Source organism: Schistocerca nitens, chromosome 4, assembly GCF_023898315.1.
Source record: "Schistocerca nitens isolate TAMUIC-IGC-003100 chromosome 4, iqSchNite1.1, whole genome shotgun sequence".
Classification (NCBI taxonomy): Eukaryota; Metazoa; Arthropoda; class Insecta; order Orthoptera; family Acrididae; genus Schistocerca; species Schistocerca nitens.
In genome coordinates, this window is record NC_064617.1 from 611893095 (window position 1) to 611918582 (window position 25488).

Below are 25488 nucleotides of genomic sequence, written 5' to 3' on the forward strand. Positions count from 1 at the left end.
TGTCTGCGACGATGTGTACAGCGCCCGGTGTGGTATGCCGGCAGAGGTTAGAGTCGTCCGGCCAGGCGAGGCAAACACGGGAGATACGAACATTCCCGGTGTATTAGTCGCACACGGGGTGAAGCGTTGCGCTTCACAGTCGAATGTCCATTCTGCGGTCGCGGCGTCGTGCACTGCCGTAAAAACTGGAGGCTGCGACATCGTCTATTGGCGCGAAACCGGTGATACACAGCGAGCGACTGCAACGTATTTTCGCGACTCGGGGTCACCAATGTGGGTATTATGGTTATAGTGACGGTCACCGCACCAAAAATCCCAACTTATTACGATAAGGCACTTTTATTACGGTTTGTATAATTACATGAGCACCAGAAAAACAACGCACAATTTCAAGACACGTGTATCACTCCTCAAGATGCAGCCGAGACTCCCCAAAGAAGCTCGAGTCCCCAAAGACCTCTTACTCTGCGCTTCGCCAGTGAAGTTACTGGCAGTCGACTGTCGCCACAAACATATAACATAAATTTCATCATTTGGTATCTTTATACATGCTGCACATAATTCAATTGTCCCTTCTAATGAATATTTATTTACATTTACAGAATTAAAATCAAATGTTCATACAGTCACCTTTTTAATGAAAGCAACAGATCTTGTTTTTCGTTTCTTGCGATGTCGTTTGTTCCCGCCAGGAAAACGGAAAAGTCTTTGTTGCTTAATGTGGAAATTTTTTCGTGGCTTATTGTCAACACGATTGATACACCCCCACCTCTGATAGTAGATCTGCAAAACTTATTAGCTAGTACCATGTTTAGAGGTTTAAGAAGTTCTAATTTGGCATCAGATAGCCAGTGTTCACTAATACCAAGCACATCAGGCATAGTTTCATTTACAAACACGTCTAATTGTTCACATTTCTTGCTCAAGCCCTGTACATTCTGGTGGATTATTTTAAAGTTGTAAATACCTTGTTGTAGATTTCTCTGCTTTATTGACTTAAATAAGGTACTTTGTGGTGTCATACTCCATTCCTTGCCCTGGCGAGGTACCAAAAATCCTCCAGAAGGACAGGTTTTCTGCACCTTGTAGGTCGTTCACTGGGATATGGTGAGTTTCTTGCTGCTGCTGCTGGTGTAGCTCCCGGTGTCATTGATGCTGTCATTTCTGTTGTTGTTGTTGTTGCTGTTGGTGATGATGATGGTGTATCTGTTTCTGATACTTCAGGTGTTGGTTCTGTTGTTTTTGATATGCTTCCTTGTGAACTACTAGCACTTGGTGTGTTTTCTTGCAATGTCAGAACATCACACTTGTCTTGTAGTGGTGATGCTTCATTTTCAGATTCACCAAATAGTTTGTGGGTCTTGTCCTTGAGGGGAATTACGTTTGAAGTGTCACAACTTAGTTTCGTGTTTGCATTTACTATTTCTATTATTTTTGCAATTAGGAAATTTTTTCCTAATCTATTTAAGTGGAAACCATGTCTAGTATGGAATCTCCTTCCTAGTTTGCTTATATCAATGAAAGTCACATTTTCGAATCGTTTGCATATCTGTTTCATCTCACTATTTGCACTTTCCACTTCTTTGTTAACGCAGGACCATTCCGCTAAGTCATGACGATGTGGTACTGAAAATACAATGACGTTAGTACATCTTAGTTCATACAGTCACCTTTTTAATGAAAGCAACAGATCTTGTTTTTCGTTTCTTGCGATGTCGTTTGTTCCCACCAGGAAAACGGCAACGTCTTTGTTGCTTAATGTGGGAATTTTTTCGTGGCTTATTGCAGTTGCTGCGCAGAATTTCGCACCTGGTTTCACCATGGAAGTTAGGTTCACATTGCTTTTATTACGAAAGTCAGTTGTTTCGCCCTTGGCTGTCTGAATATATTTCGATTTTTGTAATTGTTATGGAGCTAAAAAATGCAGGCCTAACTGAGTTGTTTATTTCCTCTTTCTTTTTCATACAAACCGATAATCCATCGGAACTACATAAGGTCGGCAGATGTTTGTTTACTAAATTTACATCAGATTTCTTATTTTTCTGCGTCAATGAATTCTTTTGTTCTGGCTTATTTACAAGATCCTTTTGCTTTTCACATGGTTCATGAGCACTATCACTAAACACTGCACTTCCACAATCTGTTGTGGAAAGCACTTGAAATAAGTTGTTGTGCACAAAGCTTACATTTATTTCAAAATTCTCTTGATCTTGTACTTTTTGTTTGCGGCTGCTGCACTTCACCTTTGTCCACTTTTCGGAAACTGTCGAACTATCTTTCAGAAAACGTGGCGTGTTCACTTCGGTTTTTCTTTCTTGAATTTTAGTAATATCCATTTTCAGGGCATTGATTACGAACTGTAGGCTACTAATTCGTTCATTTAGCTTCTTAATTTCGCCCTTGCAGTTTTCACACGATTTCTTTTTTGTCGCAAAATTTACGTTTTTGTGGAGAGACACATTTCGAACTTTCACCTTCAATGCCATCTTGAAGCAGCATATTTTAGGAAGCATGTATGAGGTAGGAGAGTGGGGAGTATTTGGGGTGGGATCAGGGACTCAGGGGGAGATTCTGGGATGCATCTAAGGATCTGAGGAGTTTTCTGTTTTTTCCTAACTGTGCACCAAAACTGCCCATTAGAATTTTCATATGAGTTTGTTGAATTTTGAAGATTTTATTTCCTATCACATCTCATAACCTGTTTACTTTATTTTGTTTTCTTTTATTTTTATGGCTGAACAGCATACATGCTTCAATTAGCGTGTACATTTTATATGCACATTTCAAGGAAATTGTCATCAATCTGTTATTCACAGGCTTTTTGTTGAATATGGAACTAAGAACGTTTCGTGAAACTGAGGATGCAGCGCACAGGATGAGTGTATTTTTAAGGATTCTTTTGTCTGTTTTCCTTTGGACCAGGGATTTCCAAAATCCATGGTGGTGTCATCTAACAGTTTTGCCTATTGAACAGCTAAAATATTAAATTTTTCGTTTGTTAATTGTTTCTCCTAGTCTGTAGAGCTTATACGGCTTTAGTAGTGAGTTGATACTGATAGTACTAAAGGAAATTTTGAGTCTGAGCTTGTGTTGGCCAGAAGATTCTGATTTTTTCTGATTTTGTATATAGTGTCTCAGCGTACTGTGCTCAAAATCTGATAAACTAGTTGTGCCATTGATGGTGGAGAATGTGTTGCTGCTTGCAGTAATTTTGTGATTATTAAAATGCTCCATTGTTGTACTTGGAATTACAGGGTTGAGTCTGTAGAGGAAAAAAATGTTTAGTTGTGGAGGGGTTAGTTCCATACCTGTGGAAAATGGGCACTGAGCACATTGTTACTTGATCCAAGTTAGAAGCAGAGTTTTGTTAAATGAGATGCATGTTCCAGCCACCACACTGAGATCCATTCCATCTGCCTTCACCATTAACATCTTTTGCTATCACCATAGCAAAGGATCTTCACAGGGTTCTGTTACTTGGACCAGCTGAACCTTCTTTTGACCCTCCTCCTTCGTCAACACTTTCATGATAAGGTCGCCTGGCTTCATGATTAGTGAAGTAGAGTATTACTGTACATATAATCAGAAAAAAACTTTCCATTTAATGTTGTCAGGACAATCACTCTCTCCTGGTCATACTTTATATAAAAATCATCTCTTTCTAGTGTCATTATGGTAACTTGTAATCAGAAAAAACTTTTCATTTAATGTTGTCAGGACAATCACTCTCTCCTGGTCATACTTTATATAAAAATCATCTCTTTCTAGTGTCATTATGGTAACTTGTAATCAGAAAAAAACTTTTCATTTAATGTTGTCAGGACAATCACTCTCTCCTGGTCATACTTTATATAAAAATCATCTCTTTCTAGTGTCATTATGGTAACTTGTAAGAAGTATATATGTTTTACAGTGTTTGGTAATGCTTAGAGACTAAAAAGAGATACAACTAACTGAAGGAAACAGGAAAATAAACTGTTCAGAATTTGTGAGGAACCTTAAAAGTGATGAAATTCAGTACACATATTATTTTTTGTTTACTAATATTGTCATTTAATTTTATATACACATTCTTAGTACAGCATTTAAGTGTACTTAACAGTTTATAGCTCTATATACAGAAATTAAGTTTTTACTTTATGATGCATTATAAAAAATGACAGTTGCTGTACATTAAGAAAAAATAATTATCAGCCTTACTCAATGTCACATTACACACTGACTGACAATAAAGAATTATTGTTTCAAGATAATGGATCCCTCAGGCAGGGGGAATGGATGTCCATGTTCATATACTGTCTTCCCTCGAACAACAGTCCGCATAACCATTCCATCCAGCTGCATTCCAAGGTAAGGTGTTGTCTATCAAAAGACACAAAATTTGTATTGATCATTGTACATACAGGGTGTTATAAAGAATACTCAAAAGCCATCTTTGTTCCCTTTGTATTTTTAAACAGACATTTTGGAAATTCTGATAATTTAGAAAATATATTTTTCATTGATTACTGAGAGCCACTACATGTCACATTACACAAAAAAGAATAAAATGTAGAAATATAACTGAAGGAAAAATACATTTCTCTGGTCTATAGGTCATAGTTGTAAGTAACAACTGAATGGAACAGCTAAAATTCAGACTCTACAATATTAATATACTGAACACAATTGATCACTAAAAGCTTAGTTCTCTTAATTAGACAAATCAATTTACAATTTCTGACAGAAAAACAGATCTTCCCAAGAAAACCTATGACAATTTCTGCGAATTTATTTGAAAATAAGTGTTAACAGACAGCTGTCCACATTGAGCATGCACAGTATTTTGTTACTGATTGCACATGCCATCAGAACATTAGGAATCAAGTGCTTGTGCCAGTGCATGTGTCACTTTAATATATCAACTTCCAGCGTGAAGTTTCAGTGCATTGAATCTCAGTGTGAATTTGTTTCATTTTATGACTTTACATCATATTTCAGTTCCCAAATTTCTCATTTTTCTCTGGCTCATGCATTTCTTGTTAACTTTTACATCCAGGTACAGTTGTTCATTTACTCATTCACTCCCTCATGTTCTAATATCACAAATCTTGATATTCTACTAATACTCTACTCAAGGACAATGTCAGCTATTTTCCCCAGTCCTTAATAAATGCTCTTAGATCCAATTATAAATGAACTGCATTATATGAAATAGTCTGAGATTACCAGTAATAATACTATTACCTGCAAGGTCATCAATATACAACCTGAACAGCAGGAGCCACAAAACATTGCGTCGAGGCACGTACGAAGTTACTTTTATATATATCAATGACCGTCCGTGCAAAATAACATACTGCATCCCCCTACCTAGAAATCCTCAGTTGAATCACAAATTGTGTTTGATACCCTTATGGTCATACTGTCATTAATATGCACTATTATGACAGAGAGTTAAACTGTCTGGATACCAAGAAATGCATCTACCTGACTGCCTTGATCTGTGGATTTCAGGATGTCATATGAGAACAATGTAAGTTGGGTTTTGCATGTCCAAGATTTTCAGAATCCACACTGGTCAAATCATTCTGTTCAAGATATCACATATAATGTTATGTTCCTGGATTTTACAACACATGGATTATAGTGATATTGATGGCAGTTTTATGAATCGCTTCTTCTACCCTTCTCAAAAACAGGTGTCACCTGTTCTTTCTCCCGATTACTAGCACACCTTTTGGTGTGAGGCTCTGTGATATATTATGGTTAGTAATGCCTGATGTTGTCAGGAATGGAGAAAGCAATCTTTACATAATTTAGCATAATTTATTATTTTAATTCTCTTATGTAAATTCAATCTAAAAAATATTAAGTTTAACATATTATGGTTAACCAAGTGGCTAAGTCGACTGTCAGTGTTGTGTAGAATCTGATATAGATTTCATCTGTCCCTGAAGCTCTATTCAGTTTTAATGATTTCAGCTGTTTCTCAGTGACACTTATGTGTACTACTTCTCAACTCTGCAGTAGTTTGAGACTTAAATTGTGGCATTAGTTTTGGATTTTACTTTGTATAGGAATGCATGGAAAACTAATTCAACATTTATACGTTTGGTTTGTTGCTTTTAGTTTCAGTACCATTGCAATCTGCAAGTATCTGGACGCTAATTTAGGTGTGCTGACAGTCTTTACATTTGGCCATAGTCTTTTTTTTTTGTGAGAGGTCTTTTGATAAGATTCTGGTGCAGTAGTTGTTGAAGGCTTCATGCATTGCACATTTGACAAGCAAATACATTTCCTTGAGTATCTATCTGCAGTCCTATGATTTGGTCAGTAGTCACTGTTTTTTACAACTTCCTTTACTGAGACTGTATGCTATGGAGATACCCTCCCATCATGACTGTTGTGTTAGGTACATAACTGTACTGTTCTTGGTCAAGTTTATTTATTTATTTATTTAGCACCTGTATTATCACATTCATGATATTAGACTTGTCAAAATTCAGAATAGTATAAAATATTACATATTTACATCATGTACAAAATCTTATCATTGGTATCAACACATCTTTATAACAAAAACATTATTCTACTTAATTAGATTATAAAATTATATACATACATACAGATACAATAAAAGCTAGCAAAACCCCTTGGTTGATTTTACTAACATATTAAATACCAGTACTTTAGTTAACTAGGCATAGTAACATATGGCACAAAAGCTAGTTGCATAATTAGATACATACATGGATGAAGGAAGTTTGGTTTTATCTAGGAATGGTTGATAATTATGAATTTTTGTTTAGAGAATTATGAAGCAGACCTACAGATTTGAGCAAAATTCCATGTATTAATTAATGCTGTAGAAGCTGTTGTTAATTAGTAGATATTTTAGTTCTTTTTTGAATGTATTAATGTTTGGTATTTTTTTTATGCTCTCTGGCAATGCACTGTTCAGAATTTTTGATTTGTAAACAGCACTGTCCTGATATACTGATTTTCAATGCACATCCCTATGATAGTTGTCCCTGTTCCTTGTTTGATAATTGTGGATCTCACTATTCAAAGCTGAAACTTGAAGGTTTTTAATGAAGCAGATGCTTTCAAATATAAATATATAGATTGTAAGGTCATGATTTTTAATTCCTTATAAATACCTCTATATGGTGCTCTGTAAGCAACATGACTCACTAATCTTACAACTTTTTTTTGGAGCTTAAATGACTGCTTCGCAAAAAGAGGTATTTCCCCAGCACAATATACCATACTTCAATAGACTATGCATTTATGTGCAATAAGCACTTGACACTGTTTTGGTATTGCAGCAATCTTTAAGCACTCTTAATGTATAACAGTACTTGCTTAATTTTTTATTAAGCATTTCTACATGTTTTACCCACCTTAGACACTCATCCACCCACTATCCTAAATATTTTATGTGATTCTTTTGCTGAATGTGGTTATTTGATAATGTGAATTTTACATTGGACCTATTTTTGTTCCTTATGTGGTTGAAGTTCATCCATACAGTTTCCTTGTCATTGACAACTAGACAGTTATCTTTAAACCATTTTCCTGCCACTTCTGCTGTTTTGTTGTTTTTTTGCTGCATCTCATAATCATTCTTCCCTTTTATAATGAAGCTTGTATCATCAGCAAATAATATGGTATCAGCTGTTGAAAACTGTTGTGGGAGGTCCTTAATAAAAATCAAGAATAACAATGGTCCCAATACCGAGCCCTGGGGCACCCCATAATTAACCCTTTTATGTTCAGAATGGTACACATTTCCATCCTGAGAAATTTGTGCTCTTTGTGTCGTATCAGTTAAATATGACTTGAACCACTCGTACTACATGCTCCTGTCCTGAGCTAAATATTTCCATTTTCTCCTTGAGATATGTGAACAAATGCCTTTTTATGTAGTTTGCTGAATAAATAAATCTTTTTCTTTGTTCTAGTTGCCTTTTTACCATGGTAATCATTGACAATATAACTGCCTTATGGCAGAAGTGAGAAGTAGAATAGCTCAAGCAAAGGCTGCTTTTAACAAGAAGAAAAACATATTAACATCTAAGAGCATAGCCTTGAAATCAGGAAAAGATTTTTGAAATCATATGTGTGGAGTGTGGCTTCCTATGGGTGTGAAACATGGACTCTCGGGACAGAGGAAGACCAGAAGCTAAATTCTTTTGAAATGTGGTGCTATAGACACATGCTCAAAATAAAATGGATCGACAAGGTCACAAACGAAGTGGTTCTGGAAAGAGCAGGTGAGAAGAGAAGCTTCTGGAGTTTCATTGTTAAAAGAAGAGTGCAATTTACAGGCCATCTATTAAGACATAAAGGACGCCTGAACACAATCATAGAGGAATATGTCGAGGGAAAAAGACCAAGAGGAAGACCACGACTGAGGTACATGGATCAAATCGTGAAAGATGTGGGATGTAACACCTATAAAGAAATGAAGAGAAAAGCTGAAAGACGCACAGAATGGAGACAAGCTGCCATTGTAGCTGTTGCAAACCAATCCTTGGATTGACCACTACAGAAGAAGAATGGTCATTACTACCAATTTCAATGTGAAAATTGTCAAACAGGATAAATTTATTTGTTGCTATTAGATATCGTATAATCCCATCAAGACTGAGATTCTGAACCACCTGTTTTGGGCACTTTTTACAGAAAGCATTTAGTTTTGTTTTTTAGGCTCACCATTTACAAAAACGTAATTATCCCCATTGAGTGTTGGATAATTTTAATATCCTCCAGTGATGACAGTACTCTTAAGGAGCATCTGCATAAGTAGCTTAAAGTTCTATCTTGGCATATTTAAGTTTCTTGTCTAGTAAGATTAATACATCATCACTATTTCTCACAAGTAGCAGAACATGTTGCAGGTATGAAGAAAGCAACAGATGAAAAACTGTAACAAGGCAGTTATTAAAGATAAGGCAATAGTTTCAAATAAAAAGCAATAAGAATACTGCAATATTGCTGAATTAAAGAAAACTGTCTGTAAATTATTTCAAGAGGATGTGAGAAGATGCAATGACAGTATGATAAGAGAAATAAAAGGAAAACATCATTCGATATTGTTAGCTGGGAGACCCTGAGCAGTGGGTTCAGCCATCTAATTGGAAAAGGTTTTCTTCCATACGGACAATGGTCCCTTTCCTCACAAAGTGTAAGAGTTGTTTCTTAAGTTTATCTTGTGAGTGCAGGTGACTGTAATGGCTGCGTGTATACTGAAGTGTCATGTTTGTGTTGTATGATGAGAGAAGGGAGAGGGTGAAACCTGATGACAGCACATACACACTCCTCTTGGATAGCAGCAACTGGTCTGTCAGTTCTTATGTTCCCATTTGACAACAGATCACCATGAGTGAAGTCACATGCCCTCATTCCATGGGAGACTGCAGGGATATTGGGAGTTTAATCCAGGATATTGGTGCCAAATATAGTGTTGTATTCTACTGTTTACTGGTTCTGTGAATCATACATTGTGCAGGGGTAAATAGTGACACAGGACAAGCAAATAATTGCAATAAAATTTGAACAGAAACTAATGTATGGTTTACAATATATAGCAATATAAGCCTAACACATAGGAAAATCAGTCCACAAGTACACAAATACATTTTACACATACACAGTTCTTACTTTTGGCCTTGATTGTACATACACACATACATATAGATAACTGTCCACACATACAAAGAATACAGAAATGCTAGCCAGAGTGGCCGAGCGGTTCTAGGCGCTACAGTCTGGAACTGCGCGACCGCTACAGTCACAGGTTCGAATCCTGCCTCAGGCATGGATGTGTGTGATGTCCTTAGGTTGGTTAGGTTTAAGTAGTTCTAAGTTCTGGTGGACTGATGACCTCAGAAGTTAAGTCCCATAGTGCTCAGAGCCATTCGAACCATTTGAATACACAAATAAATTTATATGAATATAATAGGGGGAAACATTCCACACGGGAAAAATATATCTAAACACAAAGATGATGTGACTTCCCAAACGAAAGCGCTGGCAGGTTGATAGACACACAAACAAACACAAACATACACACAAAATTCAAGCTTTCACAACCAACGGTTACTTCATCAGGAAAGAGGGAAGGAGAGGGAAAGACGAAAGGATGTGGGTTTTAAGGGAGACATATGTCTGCTTGTGTCTGTGTATGTGCGGATGGATATGTGTGTGTGTGCGAGTGTATACCTGTCCTTTTTTCCCCCTAAGGTAAGTCTTTCTGCTCCTGGGATGGGAATGCCTCCTTACCCTCTCCCTTAAAACCCACATCCTTTTGTCTTTCCCTCTCCTTCCCTCTTTCCTGATGAAGCAACAATTGGTTGCGAAAGCTTGAATTTTGTGTGTATGTTTGTGTTTGCTTGTGTGTCTATCAACCTGCCAGTGCATTCAAATAAATTTATACATACATATTTATTATTTTGGCCTTAATTGTATAAACTATTTAAATACTTTCAGATATTTATATATAAAAATTCATCAACACTATACTAGTAGTTCTGTACCAAGTAGTCACTCACTGCAGATCTGAATTTCAGCAGCCAGTTATTGCCTTAATATTTTTAGGTAGTTTGTTGTACAGTTTTTTTCGTGCTTGCAGAGATCCTTTTTGTGTTAGTGTCTGCACATGTGAATCTTGATCATTCCTTGGGTTGTATGAGTGGATATGTTTGTGTTATGGAACAATCTTGTTGTTGTTGACTATGATTTTCCTCATAAACATTATTGTTTCTAAGATATATGGACATGGTAATGGAAGAATATGAAGCTTTTTAAATGAAGGTTTGCATGAAGATTGAGGTTCTGTACATTTCATAGCCTCTATAATTCTGTTTTGTGCAATGAAGCAGCTTTTGGTGGACAGTGAATTTCCCTAGAAGTTAAACAATGTCTTAGCAGAGATTCTGTTTGGGCATAGTACACATTTTTTTGTGACTTGCATTGATGTGCAGCCAGCAAGAATTTTAATTCTATAACTGGGTGTATAGAACCTGGGACAACCAGGAAAAACCAGGGAATTTTTTCATCCAGGACAAAACTGGGAAAAACCCGGGAATTTTTCGGAATTTCAGGAATTTTTCATTGTTAAAGCTTTCAGTTAAATTTTTGTAATTTTGACTGGTAAGAATTGATTCTCTAGCAAAGAATGTAACTGTATCCTGCTACTGGAGAATGATTCTGCAGCAATAAAATATAAATGAGAGGAAAAAAAGTAAAACTTTAGTGCCAAAGAAAATGCCATTTACAACAAAAAAACACCCTGCACGCACAAGTGTCTGCAAATAGCAAAAATATGTCAAAGGCCTTAGGGTGAAGAGTATGTAATACTCCTTTCTATAATAATGATGTCACAACTGTTTACATTAGGTTCGTTTGCCCAGTTGCAAGCGCACTCATGCGCGTCCCGCTACTTGGAATGTAGCTGTTGGCTGTATCAGCAGTAGCAGCAAGCAGCCAGATGATAACAAGAAATATTTTTCTCATGCACCCTAGTTGCCAGGGTCGTGCATGTGCAGAGTTGTCTAAGTTGTAGTGGGGAGGGGGTTAGTCTACATGTGACGTGTGTGTGTGCGTTAAGTGTTTTCGTTGTTTCCTCTTTGTTTACAGCTCCCATATCAAATGAAAACAAAACGGGTTTCTATGGCCGGAACCTATCAAGTGAATTAAAATACATTCACATAATTATGGAGGGAAAAAATATATTATTAGTTACAGTTTCCTGATTTTATTTTATTTCCAAGTTATTAGCAGTCAAGCATTAATCGCCTTGCAGAACAGTGAAGTTATTTTTGTCAGTTTGCTAAAGAAATTTGGCTTTATTAATCTTTCCGCTGAGGCAATCAATTTATTTGAAACGAAGTGTTTCATTCCACAATATTGGCTAGTTCCAACTGTTTGCTGAATTTCAAGTGCACGTTTTCATCTTACGCCCCCCTATGCCATACGTCGCTGAATTTCAAGTGCATGTTTTCATCTTCTGCCGTGTATGGTATTATGCCATAGTAAAGACCCAAATATGAGATAGCACAGTACTGGTACTCCAAGAAAATTTACATCCCAAAAATCACACTGAAAAGCTAAATATCAGATGGGACCTACTTCATTGTGAATCTGGAAAAAACCAATGTGCACTTCAAGCCGAATTATACATTTTAGTATGATTTACGAAATTCCGATGCTGCTGGAGTATCCTCTGATGTCCAGTTTCTTTTATGGCGTAATGTAAGCTCTCTTAGTCCTTTATGCATATGAACATGCAGGCTTCCTACACCACTGCAGCTGCACACGTGCAATAATGCCTGTTTTCTGGCGCTTTCTGGCAACTGTTAAATCGAACCTATTTCTAACAGTCTCAGGATAGTATTGCGAACGGTGGTTCTAAAAGCGTTACTTTCAAAGTAAATTTCTTTTTATGCAAGATGAATTATGCTACATGTGAGAAAGCGGGACGAATTTCTTAAATCACAGAGCGTTTAAAACTGAACACTTTGAGGACCAGCCTCTTACAAGAATTTCGAGCCCAGAAGACCAGGCATTTAAGTCATTATTTTAAATTTACTGGCACAGTTGCGTGATGTATCTTAATGTATAACACATGCAAAAAAGATCAATATTACATGCAAAAGGTTAGCTTTTCTTGTATCTATTCTATGTATATTAATGTAAACCATTAACTTTTCCTTCTTTGTGTGTCCGCGCTATGTAACAGTAATCTTGCTATTGGCTGACTATAACACATCTCCTATGCTCTGAATACCTGCTGTCATGGGCTGGTGAGATCACATGGTATGAGATACGAGTGGTTTACAAAAGGACATTGCAATCTCAATTTCAATGCTCCAGGAACTAACGTGCTCAGTTTGGTGCAATTCAGATTTATACTTTCGTAATAAGAAAATATGCAGCGTATATGTTGCTGTACATCAAAGGTCTTTCCAAAACTTCTCTCCTTTTTTTTACAGAAAACCTATTGTCACTTAGCACGGAAGAAGTGTATTTTTGCCCAGGAAGAAGTTTATTTTTTTAAACGGGATATCCGGTAAAAACCTGGGAATAATCAGGGAATTTTTTCTCCTGGTCCACGTATACACCCTGTATAACAAATGGTATTTAATTTACTACACAGGTGTTGTCTACGGTTCTGCCATCTTAGGTCATCTTGGATCCAAACTCTTAGAAATTTGGTGCTATGTACAGTTTCAGGTCTCTTGCCTAACAGCTCTATGATTGCAGTTAGAGGCTGTTTACTCTGCACTGTGTGTAGATACATAGTACTTGTTCTCTGGTACTCAGGATCTTCATGACATCTGTTGAAATGGCAGATTGAACCATAACTGCTCATACTATCAGAAAGAAAATTGTAAAAGCATTCCAGCACATCTTTAAATGTTGGTAAAGTTTGAGAGCTGAAGTGGAAATACAGATAATTACTGACATATATAATGTATGTCTTTAAGGAGTGTCAGATGAGGTGTAGAAAGTAATTCAGGGCTTGATGTGAATGTCGTGTGACTAGGGCCTCCTGTCGGGTAGACCGTTCGCCAGGTACAAGTCTTTCAATTTGACGTCACTCCGGCAACTTGTGCATCGAAAGGCTTGATGAAAGAGTAAAAGTCTAGAGCTGACAGTGTTTCAATAGAAGTAGTTACATCTGAATCAAAGTCAAAGGAATTTGAAAAATTGTCTAGAAAGGAATACAAGTCCTAAAACCTGGAACAGTGCTGTAATTGCTTTGGTTCAAAAGAAAAGAGGCAGACATAGGTTATAGATATATCAGCCACATGTTTGTAAATTACAAGATATTCACCAAAATTATTCCTAACAACATAGAAAAAGAGAGTAGGTTGTGATCAGGTTTAGAAATGAATGTAGCACTAAGAACTATTTGTAAGTTTTGAGTAAAACCATAGAATGGAGCAATGAATATAAATTAACATTTTGTTTGGGATTCATAGATTTTGAGAAAGTTTTTGACTCAATTTCTGCAAAGTATGACCAAACAGTCCATGAGAAACAAGAGCGTTATTCAATGTAAGTTAACATACTGATGAATATGTACATCAATTCTTCAGTTTCCATTATACATCATAAGGATAACAAGAAATTCAGAATTGAAAGAATAGTCATGCAAAAGACCATGTCACCAACAACTATTCTCAGCAATTGTAGAGGAAGTTTTTGCATCATTAATGTGAGGTAACATAGCAGAAATTTGTGTTAGTGGAATATTTCTGAACCACTTTCATTGTGCTTTTGGTGCACTAATTACTTCTACTGCAGATAAACTTCAACAATAAATGGAAATTTAATGCTGCAAGTTTTAAAGTGGGCCCAAAACCAAATATATAGGATTAAAGTAATGTTCAGTGATCACACTGAAAATAAAATAATACAAATTAACAACAAAGTCATAAAACCAATTGATGAGTTTCTGTATGTAGGGCAGTTGAATACAAGAAACTGACCGACAGCAAAAGAAATAAGTAGAAAAGTAGCATGGTTTGATGTTGTACAGTAAACAGTTTCCAAAAAACTTATGATGTGTGTGAAAAGGAAAGTGTGCAGTCATTGTGTGTTTCCAGTTTTGCAGTGAGACATGAACTTTTATGAAAAAGCTCTTCAAAAACTAAAGGTTACTTTTGAACAGCGGAAAGATGAATGGTGAGGATTAATAGGACAATTTAACAAACAAATGGATTAGGGTGCAGCTTGGAGTGGAATATGTAATAATGATAATAATGAAAATGAAATGTTGGTGGATGGAATAGGTAGTGAGGTGAACAGATGGCAAGTGATACAAGGAAGTCCTCTGTCTTGATTCCAAGAGATTAGAAAAGATCGAGACAATGGCGTAGTGAAATACAGGTAAACAGTGTTAGGAAACATACAGGAGCAACATAGATGAGTATAGAAGAACAGCATACTGCATGAAAAGATTAGAGGAGTCTTTAATATGGCAGTGGAAGGCAGATAGCTGATGATATGTGCTGTTACACTTGAGTTCTGTCACAGTTGGGTGAACAGTTATTTGCAGGGAGATAGATTGAGATAGAGAGGGCAGGAGGGGCTATTGAGATAACAATATCAGTGTACAGTGTACAGAAAATATTGTACCTTGAAGTGATGATTTTTGTAGAACTGGAATGATAATTGGTGGATCAGTTCCCAGTTGTGATTAAAGAGGCTTTACCATGAGCCCCTGGTGTATGTAATACAGATAGTCATTAATAAACATACTACTTTTGCAAACAGTTTATACAATTTGCACCTACCCTGAGTGCTATATAATTTTGCTTCCTGATTGTGTTTACATGAGATACTTCAACCATCTCTCTCAGCTTTCAGTTGAAACATCATACTTCAGCCACTTCCCTCAGAGTTCAGTTGAATCATCAGCTGTTGTATTTGTTAACCTGTTGGTTGTAAGAGCCAGTTCCCCTACAGTAGCTAAGCACTTCTTTGTGTGCTATCTCATGACAAAAACAATTTGTATCATATACTTCTGAATGAAATAATGAATACACTGATCATCTGAAGTATCATAAGCAGACATAACCAACAATGAGATGAGGCAGTTGGCTACCAGTGTGTCATTGTATTTCATTCCATGTGCCTCTCTTTAGCGATGCTGTAATACCACCAGTTACTTGTTTGATGACAGTTTTCTGCACTGTCCTGGACTGTTTTCTAATCTCAGAGCATGAAGACATATTACCAGCTTAAAGAAGGAACATATTTTCATACAGCTGTGCTGGTCTAATCCGCAAGGTTCTGTGGTCTGTTTCTGTGGTAACACACACCTTGGCTGGCTGTCACTTCCACTGCCACTGAAGCAGCTGTGTTTTTTTTTTTCTTCTCTTGTACCAATCATCTTGTCAGCACTGGTCCAGGAGACAGCAGACTTGTACTGGATGCTGCTGTCTCCAATTCTGTGGAGGACTCATTCAAGCCATCACTACATGCTTGCTACACCATCACTAGGCTCAACATGGGGACCACCACCAGAAGGCACCACTGTTTGACAGGGCAGGACTTTACCAAGGCCTATGTGTGCTGGCACTGACCAGCATCACTATGGCTCACTGAGATACCAACTGCCAGAATATAACCTGGAGTGATGTCTTCCCCTGGTAGCTGAGTGGTCAGCATGACAGAACGTCATACCTAACAGCCCAGGTTCGACTCCCGGCTGGGTCGGAGATTTTCTCCTCTCAGGGACTGGGTGTTGTGTTGTCCTTATTATCATCATTTCATCCCCATTGACACGCAAGTTGCCGAAGTGGCATCAACTCGAAAGACTTCCACCAGGCGAACGGTCTACCCAATGGGAGGCCCTAGCCACACGGCATTTCCATTTCCATTTACCTGGAGTGATCATTTGTGTCATTCTCTCATTTGCACTGTTTATGACCATTACTAGTACTCAGCTCTCTTGAACTGAACATTGCTCCAATCTTAGACTGTTTTTTAATGTGTTCTTTGTACTTGTATTTGTAATGACTGTGATGTACCATGAAGTTTGTGTTGTTATTAAGCTGTCTAACTGTTGTGCATACTTTTCACATGTTCTTAGTTACTACACAAATGGTGATGAGGACATTTTGAACTTACATGTCTGTCTGTGTCAAGTGCTACAATAGAAATGAATACTTCAGTGGAAATTGTACTCCAAAACCTACTACAACAGCCAGGGGAGGACGAACAACACTGGGAAAGACAGCAGCAAGGAAACATGACTGTTTTGGAAGAGGTTAATGGGACTTCTTGCTAAATAGCAACAATAGTCAGCCCATCTGCTGCTTTTTCCAGCATGTGATGAATAGGCCAAGGATTGGGAGGCATATGAAAACGGTTATGGTGACATTTTGCTGCATTCAAGGTAATGAGCGATGACATCATTATAGCTCATTTTCTGTTGCAAATTGAGCCCCACACATGTTGCTTATTGTGTAGGTTGGCTCCCCTCACGGAACAGACATTTCTGTCATTCAAGGAAATGTGTCATTTACTAACGGCATATCATCACCGCCATTTCCATATGATAACTTCTAGGGTTGAGTTTTATCAATGCAAGAAGCAATCTAACCAGATGTACCTTGGTTTGCCAGTAGAGTTGTAGGACCTCAATAGGAAGTGCAGATTTGTTACTTCAAAGTATAAAGAGTCATATGCAGATACCATGATCAGTGATACAATAATTCATTTGACACTAGATAAAGAGACCTCCCAACAGCCATTACAATTTGATAACCCAACTTTCAAAGAAGTTCTAACACTTGCACAATCATTTGAAATTTCATGAGTGGCTGGGCACCATTTAGAGTCACTGAGTGTGGTGTCACATTGTTTATCACCCTGGACTTGCATTTGGGGTACAAACATGCATCTGGCCATCCAGATTTAGGTTTTCCACAATTTCCCTAAATCGATACAGGCAAATGCCAGGATGGTTCCACTGAAAAGGCAAGGCTAGTTTCCTTCTCCATCCTTAACACCATCTGAACTTGTGCTCCATCTCTAATGATCTCGATGTCAATGGGACGTTAAACCCAATGTTCCTTCCTCCCCATTTAGAATTATGGGCAGATGTAGCTGCAGTAACCAGTGACTATGGCAAGTGCTCAGACTATATCACATCCAGTAAGGCAGAAACAGCACCAGTGCAGCACACCCATAAACATGCCTTGGCTTAACCATGTCACCAGCGGCCTCAAGTGAAATGTACCGCTCACTATCCACTTCCATCTTGTCCTGCCTGTTTCATCAAACATAACTGTATTGACTGTCTGAATCATTGATCTCACTGCAATAAATGTAAAAAGTAGGGGCACATTGTGACAGTGTATAATTCAATGTCAGTTCATGCCACAATGCAATGTGGGTAACCAGTGGACTTAAATATTATGCCTGGTATGCAGAACCCAAGAAACAGTGTCAAATAAATGATTTATAGCTGTGAGCATTAACAGCAATCCCATACAAATATAAGTTAATACTGGCACAGCAGCATCTCTCATTAACACCTATATGTATCTGCACCTCGGTGCCCCAACTTTGATAATCAGTACACACAGGCTTGTTAGCTACAACAAGCAACAGGTCCCCACAAAAGAACTATTTACAGTGGACACTGCTTACAAAAGTGTGATGCATCAATTAACATGTCTTAGTGGTTAACAGTATGTCAGCTGAGGTTTATTCGGGTTAGGTGTATTCACAGCTTTCAGATTTACAGTTTCATACTCAACAAATATGATTTCAGTACAACTGCCATTCCATGCACTAGAAGATTGCAAAGGCTTTTCCAACATTTTTCAGCAGGGCTATGCGAAACTAGAGATTTCAATGTTCATTTCACTCCGAAACGATGAGCACAACCACATTTCTTTTGGGCACAACTTGTGCCGTTGGCACTACACAAACGACTCAGGCAGCAACAGGACATATTAATAGAGATGAGAGCAATAGGACCAATTAAATCTAGTCAATGCATGATGCCACTAGTGATGATTAAAAAATCTTTCAGCAAACTCTGCCTCTGCTGCACTTTTAAAGAGAAAGTGAAAGGTCTAGCCATGACGGACTCATACCATTATCCCATTTCTCATCCAGAAGAACTAGTAACAAAACTGACAGGGGTCAGTATTTTTCTAAAGTAGACCTTTCTGATGCATATTTGCAGTTTCAACTTGATGTAGCATCTCAACAGCTTCTGTGGTCAACAGCTGCTATGGGATATACAAATAAAAATGATTAGTTTTCAGCTTGGACAGTGCCTCCACACTTTACCAGCATTTTCTAGAGAATTCAGGCAACAATTTACATGTTGCATCAACAATCTGGACAATATTGTGGTCATGGTATAAACTACAGAACAACACCCCTGCAACATCAGACATATATTCTAGACCCTACAAGATGCCGGTGTAATGTGGAACTTAGAAAAATCAATTATTTTTAGCCCTCAGTTGAGTATCTGAGGCACATTATATCACATTGAGGAATTCAGCCAGTGGATAGCCACATTACAGCTATTGATGCTCTACCACGATCCACAAACTTCAAAGAAATCCAGTCTTTTATGGGCAAAATTACATACTATAGTAAATTCATTGCACAGGTAGCTAAAACTGCATATCCCTTACATCAATTACATAAAACAGGCGTGATATTTGTCTGGATGGCTTAGTGTGAATGCTCGTTCCAAACATTGAAGCACTGTCTCTGTTCAGCTGCAAGCCTGGTCACTATATAGTCATGAAAACAGCTATTAGTAGCTACTAGCTACTCATGAGTCACAGTTTGGGCTCAGGCAGTTCTCACCCATCAAAATTCAGATGGTTGCAAACAACCAATAGCATTAACCTCTAATTGATAACATTCAGAAATAAAAATAAAAAGTACACACTTATAAATGCCCATGCACCAATAAATAAAGACAACCAACAAAATCCAGAGAAAGTGCAGACATTTTGGGAGGAACTGGAAGAAACAATAGGGAAGATCCCTGAGCAACACACTACAATTCTGTTAGGAGACTTTAATGCACAAATTGGAAGAAACGAATTATCAAAAAGCACAGGGAGGTTTACAGCACACACTAAAACTAACATGAATGGCCAGAGATTAGTAGAGTTTTGTGAGAAATTCAAATTGAACATTATGACAACTAAATTCCAGAAGAATCCCAAAAAACAAACAACATGGAAATCACCGAACAAATTACTTGGCGAGTTCCAGATTGATCACGTGACAATAAGTTATGATAATTCAAGGGACATTCAAGATGTACAGGTGGTGAAAGGGGCCAACTTTGATTCTGACCATTATCTGACCAAAATTAAGATGAAATTAACACCAGAAAGAAGTCACAAGAGTGACGAAACAAAAATAGCCAAATATAGAGTACAGGACTTAATGCTCAATCAGCAAGTCTTAGACGACTACAAGGAAAAGACAGATAAAATCAAAAGTCACAAATGGGAAGAAATTGCAACCTCAATACGAGACGTAACAGAACAAACAATTTTACTAACCAAAAAGAAAAAGCATCCCTGGTGGAATGAGGTCTGTGAGAAAGCACTACAGAAAAGAGCCAGAACTTGGGAGAAATACAATCAACCAAAAGGCCAACTGACTGGGAGCAGTTCAAAACGCAAAGACGTGAAACGACGAAAATCATTAAAAGTGAACGAAGGAAATATGACACACAACAAATACAGAAAATACAAGATGAATTTTCTAAGAACAATACACGCAATTTCTTTCAAACATTCAGAACTACAATAACAAGATATAAACCACCGACACTCTGCTTCAAAGATGAAAAAGGAAATCTGATCACCAGCGTGGAACAAAATTGCCAACACCTAGCGAACTACTTTGAAACGCTGCTAAGCTGCAAAAGACCTGATGAAACCTTGACATTTGAGATGCCTAAGAATAAGCTACCAGACTCTGAACCACCTAATAAAGAAGAAATTAAAGAGATCTTGAAAGGATTGAAAAACAATAAAGCATCTGGTAAAGATTCGTTAGTAGCGGAACTACTGAAATACGCAGGAGAAAACTTAATAAATAATTTCGAGGCGCTGTTTGAAGAGATTTGGAATACAGAGAAGATTCCGGAGGAATGGAAGACAGCATTGATTCATCCGTTACATAAGAAGGGTGCCAAGACAAATGCAAATAACTACAGAGGTATCTCATTGTTATCAGTGGCCTATAAGATCCTATCCAAGGCACTACAAAACAGGATTGAAAATCAAGTAGAGAAAGAACTGGGTGAATATCAGGCTGGGTTTAGAAAAGGAAGATCATGCAGTGAACAGATTTTCAGTCTACTCTCCATAATACAACTTCGCGCACGCACATCGAAAAATCTAGTAATTACATTCATAGACTTCAAAAAAGCATATGATTCTATTGATAGACCAACCCTGATTAACACATTAGAAGAATTTGGGATTGATGATAAAAGCAGAAGTCTAATCCAGGAAACCCTTACGGGAACAAAATCGCAAGTGAAGTTTTTGGGTAGATTGTCACAACCGTTTGTAATTGGAACAGGTGTTAGACAAGGGGATGGGCTCTCCCCACTGTTGTTTAACATTGTCCTTGAAAAAGTGGTCAGGGAATGGAGAAAGAAGATGGCAGAAGCTGGAGTGAAAAATGGGATAACGTTAGGAAGAAATAAAACAAAAATTGAATGTCTGGCATTTGCTGATGACATGGCAATATTGGCAGATGACATCGAAACAGCAAAGATTCAGATAGAAATGCTGCATGAGATCGCTGAGAAGACAGGTCTACAAATATCGTATGAAAAGACAGAACTGATGATACAGGACAAAACAGACCCAACACAGACATTGCAAACTAAATATGGAATAATTAAGAGAGTTCATAAATTTAAGTATCTAGGGGAATGGATTACACCGACAGGGTTACCAAATGTTTCACTACAGGAAAGAGCAATAAGGATGGAAACGGCGTACCAGCTATGCCGAAATGTATACAATAAAAAGTCGATCTCCATCAATGCCAAGCTCAGGCACTACAATGCGGTAATAAAACCAGGAAGTTTGTATGCGATTGAATGCATCCCACTGAACAGAAAACGTCTGTTGGAGAAATTGGAAATAAAAGAGAGAAAAATACTGAGAAAGATCTTAGGACCTAAAAAGGATGGACAAGATTATAAATTGCGATCCAATAAAGAGTTATACGAGAAAATTGAAAAACTGACAACATCCTTTAAAAAGAGAAGACTGAGTTTCTATGGGCATGTCAAAAGAATGGCACCAGAAAGAACGGCAAAGAAAATCCTGGAATACATGGAAAGCAGAAAGACACAAATTAACTGGCTGAAAGAAGTAAAAGAAGACATTGCAGAAATGAACATTATACCAGAGACAGTTTACAACAGAATGGAATATAGGAATGCCATCAACAAAATACAGGGATTCAAAGACCGAACGCAATCAAAGAAGACGGGAACAACCTGGTCGCAAGAACGTAAAGAAGCCCACTCAGAAAAAATGAAGAAGTACTGGGAAGAACGCAAGAAAAAGCACAAGAAATGACTGATGCTTAGCGTAGTCCAAAGTTGACTGTAACGAATAATAAAAAAAAAATAAAAATTAACCTCTAAAATGCTGCATGCAGCATATAAACACTATTTACAAATAAAAAAGAGTCCCTAGCCATAATACAGGTGATAAAAAATTTCATGTTTTTCATGTGGCTTGAAATGTCACCACATCATGTAGCAAAAGCCACTGATCCCATTATTTAGCCATGATGAATGGGTTGCTGGGTAAAACAGCCCACAGTTTACAATGTTGGGCCCCTTTCCTGAGGCACTACAATTACGAAATTCACTTTCATCCAACAGAACAGCACATCAACGCTGACACCCTATTCCATCTTCCAATGGGTCCAGATCCAAGTTTCGACCAAGAAGAACTCTGTTTTTAAGTCAATCACTAGGCTCAACAGACAGCAGATTCCTTCGCAGTTACTGGTTTGCTCATTGCTGATGCCATCGGCATGGACCCTGCGGGGGGGTTGGAGGGGGGTGGGGGGAGCCGAGGGAGGGGGTCCAAATGAGCACCAAGATGGAAGTGAGATACCATATTTCACTACTTTATGCTGCAACATAGATTAATTCTGGTGGATGGAGTAGTGTTATTAACCAGTTTCACCTGAGTGGTAATCCCACAAATCTTCGCAATAACATCCTCCAGTCACTGCATCACGGACACCAGGGAATATCAAATGCTTGCCCATCATTACTGTTACTGGCTGGACATACACTGGAAAATCAAGCAACCGACAACAAACCACCCCGTTGCAATGTTTTTCATAATGGCCTGTTGTACTGCTTCGAGAATTTCCGCATAAATTCTAGAACCACTTGGCCTTCCTCCATCTTGAGCCCACAATATTTTAAGTAGAAGTGTGAGAGAGATGAATCTGACCTACTGCACATTGCATGTTTGTGTGTGCACGTCTAAAAACAGTCACGAGCAAAATGTGGACACGGCAACGAAAGGCAGCTGACAAACACCTGCTGTATGATCCATAGAGTTTCAGTGTATGTGTAGAGAAGAGCCTGTGCTATTCTTTGCTGGTTTAGTGTCTGTTATGATTGTTAAGGACAAATGAAGAAATGAGATTAGACTTTTAAGTAATTCATGTGTTGGACTTACTAGAAGCAAGACATGTTCATATTTTCTGGTGGTTATTAAACCAACCCTGTTGTAAATGTATCTTATTAGAGTCTAATGTTTGACAACTTGGTTGACTTGCACGAGTTCAAATATTTATATGAGGAATGGTGAATTTGTTTTTTGTGGAAGTTGAAATATACCATGACTGAACTAAAAGTATTCTTCGAGTACCAGATTATTTCAAGAGTAGAGAGAGAGTGTAATAAATTCCCTTAACCAGCATTATTCTTTGGAGAAGAAGTTTTTGGAGGTCGACGTGGCTGGCTATCCAGAGAAGAAGATCAGCTGTGTATACCAAGTAAGTCAACATATGTTGCAGGTTGCCACAGCAACCGAGTATAACCAGACGAGAAAACCGTACAAAAAACGTTAATGCAGCAAAAAATTTGTGAATGCAACAAAGGGAAAGATGTAAGGAAGTAATAACATTAAAAGAACAGAAAGAAGACCTCAATGTATTAGACTAAGAAGAGGTACGATGAGAATAATTCAACTAAGAAGATCCAGTGTGGGGAGTATACAGCTCTCACACACATTGCGCCGACACCAATGCAGAAACCAGCAACCGACGACACCGGCACCAGATGCTGTTCACCGGTGGTGATTCCACACCTGCTCACCGATGCAGCCTAAAAGTCTACACTGGGTGAGTGTAAAACAATAATTGTTTGAGTATAAAGTTGAAGAAACTGTTCAGTAGACTGTATCTGTGTATTTATTATACTTAGAATTATTTTTTTAAATGCTTACTAGATCTAAAATTGGTAAAACCGTGGAAAACATACAGTTAGTTGGAGAAACTTCAGAACCACCCATGGCAATGAAAGTGAGTAAGGAGGTGCCAGACTGGTCGGAATTAGTGAATTTGATCAAAACTTTAAATGGTAAAATAGATGACCAGAGGACAGATTCAACTGCTCAAAATGCTTCTTTAAGAAAGGAACTAAATACAACTTTAAATGCTCAATGTCTTAAATTAGATTCAGTCAATACCCAATTAAATAATAAATTGGATATTCAGAATGAAACTTTAGGATTGTTAAGTGCTAAATTAGACGAACAAAGTAAGAAATTTAGCCATTTACGTGAAGGCATGTGAAATTTGAAAACTGAATTTGATGCTTTAGCTAATAAAGTAGAAAATTTTAAAATAGATTTGAAAGGTGAACTAACTAGTTCTTTAAGCAGTCATGTAAATCACCTGTTCACTCACTTTAACCAGAGACAGAATGAGCAATTTCAGGATTTGACAAAGAAGTTAGAATTTGATATTGCAGATAAATGTAATAAAGTAGAATCTGAACTTAGTGAGAAGTTAGGATCATTTCAAAACGTTTGTAATGTTACATTTGATGCTCTAAAGCAAAGATTGCACAATTTGACAGAGAGTGTTGAATAAGAGGATAAGTTAATACCAATAGTCCAAACACAAATTGCAGGCATTAACACTCGAGTAGATAATGTGGAAAGAAACTTTAAAGAGAAATCAGCAAACTCAGACTTAATAAATATAAGTAGTCTGGAGGAACAGGTAGAGGAAGTAATTGACCGAAAAGTTGCTGCGAGAGTAATCTCTCAGAACGTATCGCCTGTCTTGTCTTATGAACTCAATGATACCAAGAAAGGTGTGGATGAATTATGGAAAGAATTCAAACTTGTTCAGGACTAGGTAGATAAAAGGATGACTTCTCCTAATGTGTTATTTACTCGTGAGGTAATGACGGATTTACAATAGTGCAAAGAAAAACAAATATCAGATTTGTGGGACCTGAAGTATTACAATAATATGTGGGGAACAACGAGAAAGTATTCTGACTGGCATTTAACGTGGGTGAAGTACTTAGATAAGCCAATGGAAGAAGAGGTGTTAGTTCGAATTTTAAATACACGCTTACCTATGTATGCAAGAAAATACATCTTGTGTAGTAGCTGGAAAACAGTAGAAGAATTATCCTTTGTGGACACACTTGATGCCTTAAGTAAGGACCACATTGAGAGCATACACCAAAGTGAAAATCAGAATTACAAAAGGAATAGTAATAATTATTAAAAAAAAAAAAACCATGAGGCCAACTTAGCTAGAGTACACCAGTGCAACAGAAATAATGGCAATGATAATTATCAGAAGAAGCATCTAACTTCGAATGTAGGTCCAGTAACTTCACAGGAATTTGTGCCAAGAAATAACAGAGCACAAAGTAATAACGTAGTACACCGATTTGGTAACCAACCAGTG

The 25488-nt window shown here is 37.5% G+C and overlaps 1 protein-coding gene across 1 annotated transcript in view; it reads right to left on the bottom strand.

Moving 5' to 3' along the window:
- Positions 1 to 4041: 4041 nt before the first annotated feature.
- Positions 4042 to 25488, bottom strand: part of LOC126251301 (allantoinase) — a 262302-nt gene continuing 240855 nt past the window's right edge. The window contains exon 12 of the mRNA XM_049951628.1: positions 4042 to 4362. Within this exon, the coding sequence (XP_049807585.1) occupies positions 4237 to 4362 (126 nt within the window). The 3' untranslated portion in view covers positions 4042 to 4236. The remainder of the gene's footprint in view (positions 4363 to 25488) is intronic.